The 6,825-nt window shown below is 40.0% G+C and overlaps 1 protein-coding gene across 1 annotated transcript; it reads left to right on the top strand.

Annotated features, from left to right (window-relative positions):
- Window positions 1-993: 993 nt before the first annotated feature.
- Window positions 994-6,601, top strand: LOC139579462 (up-regulator of cell proliferation-like). The gene has a single exon (XM_071408150.1). It carries the CDS (start codon window positions 1,002-1,004, stop codon window positions 4,356-4,358), a length of 3,357 nt encoding a protein of 1,118 aa, XP_071264251.1. The 5' UTR covers window positions 994-1,001; the 3' UTR covers window positions 4,359-6,601.
- The last annotated feature ends 224 nt before the right edge of the window (window positions 6,602-6,825 follow it).

Here is a 6,825-nt window from a genome sequence, read left to right as displayed (position 1 = left end):
TGATTTCACATCGAATTGTTAGTTGACAACTCAACAAAATGTAAATCAAAACTAGACATTGAATTGACGTCTGTATAGATGTTGCACTGACGTCTTTTCCCAGTATGGAGGGGGACCACAAAAATGTATGTGTAAAGTAGAGGTAAAGAAACATGTGCTACTGAGGTGAAAAAGCATAGGATTTGTGTAAACATTGGCGAGAGAGTGTCATTCCACCATTTCTTTCTTGGCGCTATTCCTTTAAAATCCAAGTCACATTGAGAATGACTTTGTCATTTAAACCAAAATTGACCCATCACCTTGTGTACTGTATTACTGCCCCCATTGGATGAAGTGACATCCCAAAAAACACCTACATAACTATACAACTCAAGCCTTGCATGCTTTCCGTTCTTAACACAAACATTTTCATTTAAACTAAATATAAATATTTTGATACAACTAAAATGAAATTTTAAAAACTAGCAAATCAGGTCTGAAAACTTAAACTAAATGGAATTTCCGATAAAAATGTAAAACTAATAGAAATAAAAACCAACATAAAACACAACTATAATAACCTTACGTAGGAAATTACAAAATATGGATTTTAATAGAAAACTAACAATTTATTTAAATGAAAACACATTGCTATGTGTATGTGATCCAACTGTTAAATTTAGTGTTATTAAAATGTACACACACAATGTCTGAGGGAAATAAAAGGCACTCTATTTGTGGAATGACACTCTTACTATCAGCTCTGGGATTCAAACAATCGCAGATAAACTATATGTGCACTGTGATTAACTTGTTAAGGGGATTTCTACTTTAGGAAAAATCTGGGGCATTAACCGTGACTGGGATCTCAGCAAACGTCAGTAAAATTGCCTTTAAAAGTCTATCACTGTGTTCATGTCATTAATCTGCGTTGGAGTGAATCCTGGCATCAACCTCAGTGGTAAACTCTGGACTTTTCTTTTGTTCCCTTTGTTTTTGCAGAGCTCAGTCTGGAACTGTATATGTATACTGTTGGACTGAAACAGTATTTCATAGAGAAACTGTCGTTGAATACCACGCTAGCAGTCGATGGCCAGATGTTGGAGGACAACCATGCTCCAACTCGACAGTCCCTACCATTGTGTTTTCTGAAAGAACTGATGAGGGTGAATGTGTCAGCAAGGGATGTGCAGTCTGATGATAAAGATCTTATAAACCCTCTAGACATCATAACAGCCCTGTTTCTGTGCTCAGATAGTTTCCTGCAGCAGGATATTGCCCTGAAAATGTCCATGTGTCAGTTTGCTGTTCCTCTGCTGCTGCCCAACTGTGACACAGAACAAAGCACGTTGATGCTGTGGGCCTTGAGGGACATAGTGAAGAAGTACAGGCCTCATTCAATGAAAGACCAGAAAGGGTATGTTGAGAACAGTATTGTGCTCACTGACCTCCCTATGGTGTCATTTGTTAGACTGGGCAACAGCACATTATCGAAGTCTCAGCTTCTGAATGATGTTCTAAGCTGTTCTCAGCAGAATTACAACACCTTTGTTCACAGTAACATGCCAGCTGGCAACATTCCAAGAACTATTTCTGATGGGTTAGTGGAAATCAGCTGGTACCTGCCCAGTGGCAACCCAAACATTGACGTCTTCACCGAACCTGTGGCTGTAGCTAATCTTCGTGGGGATATCCAGGATTTTCAGACCCAGTTCTCTTTCCTCTGTGAGACGTCAGCAGCGGTGTTTGTGTTCTGTGATGATTTGGGCTCTGACAGCAGTATTCTGAACCTCCAGAAGATGAAAGATCGACTCTTCATTGTATGCAACTCTGAGGCTAAGAGCTATGATGCAGCAACTTTTGAGAAACACTCTGGTGGCATAATAAGGAAAGACAGGCAAATAAACAATGCACAGCTGGTGAAGAAGCTCCGGTCTGCAGTCACAGACGTCATGAAGGCAAACCCACACAAAACTAAAGTGGAGGAAATGCGTGTTGTTGCACAGGAGTTGGGTATCCCTGTGGATGAAGATTATGATATCTGTCTGAGAGCCAAGGAAAGGGCAGATACAATTACAGATAAAATCACTTGCATACCAAGCTATAAGGACAGCCAGCTACCGTTACAGGGAGAGACATGGAAAAGTCTGACTGCACTGGAGAAAGAGGAGGTCAAACTGAAAAAAGCAGGTGATAAGGACATTGAAATTTACAAGAGTGAACTCAAGCAAGAGAAATATGAACTCAGGAAGAAGCAGCTGTCTTTTGGCATTAGTGACAGTATGAAACATTTTGTGGAAGGTTTGAGGACTTCCAAAGAAGAGCGCTCCTATTTCCTAAAGTGGATGAAGCTCAATCTGGACAACCTGTCAAGGACACATCTGTCTGTTCTCAGAGAAAAATATAAAGAACTGTGTCAAAGTACCCCAGACAAGAAAGACCTCATTGCCGATTTAGACAAACAGATCTCAAACAGTTCCTTAGGAGCTGAACATTTCTTAAGAGAAGTTGGGCAGATGTACGAGGCAACCATGTCCTCTGAAAACAGTGAGACTCAACAGCAATTTCAAGGACTGCCAAGAATCTGTGCCCAATTAATGTTGGATGGTTTTCCATTGGAGCTGATGGATGGTGATGCATCAAACATCCCAATGATGTGGATATCAGATGTTCTGCAGGAGCTCCACTCTTTGACTAGGTCAAACAGTAAGATCCGGGTGGTGTTTGTTTTAGGGGTCCAAAGCTCTGGAAAGTCCACTCTTCTGAACACCATGTTTGGGGTCCAGTTTGCCGTCAGCAGTGGAAGATGCACCAGAGGGGCCTTCATGCAGCTTATCAAAGTCAAAGAGGAATTCAGGGATGAACTAAAATGTGACTTCATCATGGTTATTGACACAGAGGGGCTAAAGGGACTTCAATCTACCCACCTTACTGGCAATTATCAGCATGATAATGAACTAGCCACACTTTTGGTAGGACTGAGTGACATCTCTATTGTGAATATTGCTATGGAGAACAACACAGATATGAAAGACACAATGCAGATTGTAGCCCATGCCTTCCTCAGGATGAAGGAAGTAGGGAAGAAGCCCAGTTGTCAGTTTGTGCACCAGAATGTTGCAGATATATCTGCTCATGACAAAAACCTCAGGGATAGGAATTGTTTTCTTGAGCAGCTGAATGAGATGACAGCTGTTGCAAGCAGGTTGGAAAATGCAGGTGATGACACTAAATTCACTGACATCATAGACTACAAACCTGAGGACAACTGTTACATCCCAGGTCTCTGGCATGGCAGTCCGCCTATGGCACCTGTCGATAAAGGTTACAGTGAAGCTGTAGCCAATTTCAAAAGGTTGTTAATATATTCATTAAAAGAGGAGACCACTTCAGCGCAAACTATCCCCGAATTCCTTGAGTGGATCAGAAGCTTATGGGAGTCTGTAAAGTATGAGAATTTCATCTTTAGTTTTTGTAACAGTATTGTGGCTGAGGCGTACGGCAAGCTGTGTGTGGAGTTTAATAGATGGGACTGGGCCTTCCAAAAACATATGCACAGCTGGCTGATGAAAGCGGAACGCAGAATTGCAAACTATGGCTTAATGATGTCTCAACAGGAGACTGGCCTGGATGACCTCTTAAGCAATCTGAAAACTGAGGCCAGCAAAGTTCTACAAAGAGAAGGAAAAACATTTCTTGACAATTTGACTTCCTATTACAAAGGAGAAGAGAGGAATGTGTGTCTTGTGGAGAAGTATAGGGAAGAATTTAGTATTAGTGCAGATTTCCGCATGAGGGAGACAGACAGAGTTGTAAAGAACAAACTAGAAGCTGCAGTGGACCTAAGAAAATGCACCTACCAGTTAGACAACATTAAGAAAAACAACAGGGATACTCTTGACAAGAAAGTGTCTGACCTTGTTAAGGAATTTAGTGGAGATGAAAATCCAATGAATGACGAACAACTGGTGAAAGAATTTGATAACATGTGGGACAAAACAATAACGAAGCTCACATTCGAAGGTCTAAAGCATCAACATGTTTCAGACGATATCTACAGTGACCTTGAGAAACACTTGGGAATGCAAAGTAGGGCGGTCAAAGATATTTTGGACAATTCAAAACCCCTAGAGAAATGTGGACTTGAGGAATTTAAAGTAAAAAATGAACACAGCATAATGTACAAGATATTAAACAAGATAGAATCATATGAGAGTAAGATAAAAAAGAAGGATGAAATTCAAGACATGGCCGATAACACCATTAAGCAGAGTAAGAAGTTTGCTGCGAACAAGGTCAAAGAAAAAACAGACTACCATAAAACTTACATCCAGGAACTACTAGAATTGATTAAGAAGAACCTTCACAGGGACAAATAATTGCATATCAGTGCTGAATTTGAAACATCTCTTAAAATACACATCTGTGGGAATGCAGCAAGAGAGTTCCAGAAAATGCATGATGCTTTCATCAAAGACAATGATCCCAAACAAAGCCTGATGAACCTAAAACAGCAGTTCTTGGCTGACTTCAAGGACCTATTCTACAAGAGAGACCATTGCAAAAGGAAGGCTGAAGAGTTCACCAAACACTGTCTGGAACCTGCAGTAAAGGCGTACATCACCAAATCCCTTGGACCAGACATGCTGGATGAAATGCTTTCAAACTGTGGTGATGTTTTCAGCACAAGGAGTTCTTTCCAGTGTTCCATGCTAAAATGCTTACTATCTGGAAATTTCCAGACATTCGTGAAGTACACAGACTACTATGAAGGATGGGTATTTGAGTTAATTTTGAATAATATAGTTGAATACCTTTCAAAGAGAAGCAGGATAGCAAAGGACATCAGCATCATTACAAACATGGAGGTCCAACACTTGAAGACAATCAGTAGACAGATAAAGGAAGCTGTTGAGAAATCACTGCAAACTGGCTCTGACAGACCAGATGAAGATGGTGAGGGTGATGTCAATTTTAATCTGTTTATTCAGGATTTACAATCAGAATTGTCTAGCTTGTTGGTTATTCCTACTGATACAACAGGGATGACATTAGAGAATTCCAAGACCAAAGAGTTTTCTGACATGCTATTATCATCTGTTGAAGAGATGGAGAGCCGTCTCAGTGATGAATTTCACAAAGATCAAGATATGTTCAAGAAGTTGGCCAGTGTACCTGACCCTCCTCAGGAAAAGCTTTTTAATAAATTGTTTGGTTGTGGGAGAGAGTGTCCATTCTGCAAAGCCCCCTGTGATGTAGAGGGGGAGAGCCATATAAAGCACTCAGCTTTGATTCACCGACCTAAAGGACTTGGATGGTGTGAAAAAAGGAAAGAACTTGCTTCAGAGATATGCTCACAATCTGTTTTTTCCAAATTGATAAACACATTGAAGTATTCTTTTTCTAATTTTGAGATGAGCTGGATCTTCCAGTCAGGCAATTCCCAGGCCACAGACTACTGGAAGTTCCTCTTTGTGAAGTACAATGTGGAGTATGCAGAGTTGCACAATGCCTTGCCAGCTTCTTTGCCAGGAGACTGGAGTTCCATCACTTGTGAAGAGGCTTTGAAAAGCTTGACGGAGATGTTTCAGAAAGACATTTAGGGGAGCACAAGTTACGTGCCACGCTGATCATAGGAAAGAAATCATGGTCTTGTGTGGCTCCACTGGAACTGATGTAAATGTATATAATTTAGCTATGTCATGAAGAGAGTTTGAAAGAAGATTAATTTAAGTTTCCGTCCACAAACATGAAACAATATGAGACCCTGATGTTAACAGTGTAACCAACTCCTCTCTTGAGTAGAAGAGGTGCTATAGGAAAGGGAAATGTACATTACTTCCGCTCACTTCTTCACAGACTTTGAGGCCTGTTGTAAATCATGATACAATCTTGACATGGATTATTTAGTGCTTTGACGAAGAGCATTCATGAACAGAACTCCAGCACTGTAACTCCAAAGCATAGACATAGGTATGTCATGAATGACTGGAAATATATATTTATTTGCATTGCATCTCCAAGGCAACCTCCAGGATGAGACGTTCTCATGGAAATCCTGGGGTCAATGTCGCCAGGAGAGGTGTGAAGACTGATAAACTTCAATTGACTAAATTCATGTTACTGTGTGAATTACATTTGAGTTTGGTTTGTTTCAAGAGCTGATAAAGAGCTGCACATTTTGATATGTCTAATTGCATTATGTGTTTTCTGGTTGATGTATTTTAAAGTGACTGGATTGAAGTTGTACTAGTTATCAGGCACATCCCTGTTGTGTCAGAACATTCAAACTGAGTTGATTAGGATAGAATCTGTGTGATCTGTTCCTGTCTTTAATATTTACTAGCAACATGCTAAGACATTTTAATTCAGGTTGGGGGTGCATTCCCACTTGAATTTGTTTAAAAGGGAAGTGAATTCACTCATACTTTGAGGTACTTGCTACCAAGCTCCTGTGTATCAGACACACAGTTTTTCTCTTAGAGATTATTCTGAACTGAAGACAGTGTAACCATGTTAAGTCTCAGCCTATTGGTGATAGTCATTTAAACTGTGTTAATCTGTAATGTAACATGTATTTCAGGTACATTCATTGTTGGTGTCAATCATTTTGTGACTAATAAATTATATTAGTTGAATTGAGTAAATGCATTCCTCGTTTTACAAAGTAATTATTTGATTGACTATAGGTCTATAATTTAATAGGACTATTGATATTTGACACGCTTGGGTACCAATTTGAGCTGCTTTCCTCTAAATGTATACTAGAACATTGGTTGCTAGAATTAGCTATTTGCAGTGGCGTGTATTCATGGCTGCCAAGTGAAGCTAGGCTTACCCAAAAAA

Source organism: Salvelinus alpinus, chromosome 6 (genome assembly GCF_045679555.1).
Source record: "Salvelinus alpinus chromosome 6, SLU_Salpinus.1, whole genome shotgun sequence".
Taxonomy (NCBI): Eukaryota; Metazoa; Chordata; class Actinopteri; order Salmoniformes; family Salmonidae; genus Salvelinus; species Salvelinus alpinus.
Note: the sequence above shows the minus strand (reverse complement) of the source record. Positions and strands in the feature narration are given on the sequence as shown.

Bases quoted from the DNA above. Each gene is read 5' to 3' on its own strand.
- LOC139579462 (XM_071408150.1), top strand. From the start codon at position 1,002: ATGTATACTGTTGGACTGAAACAGTATTTCATAGAGAAACTGTCGTTG.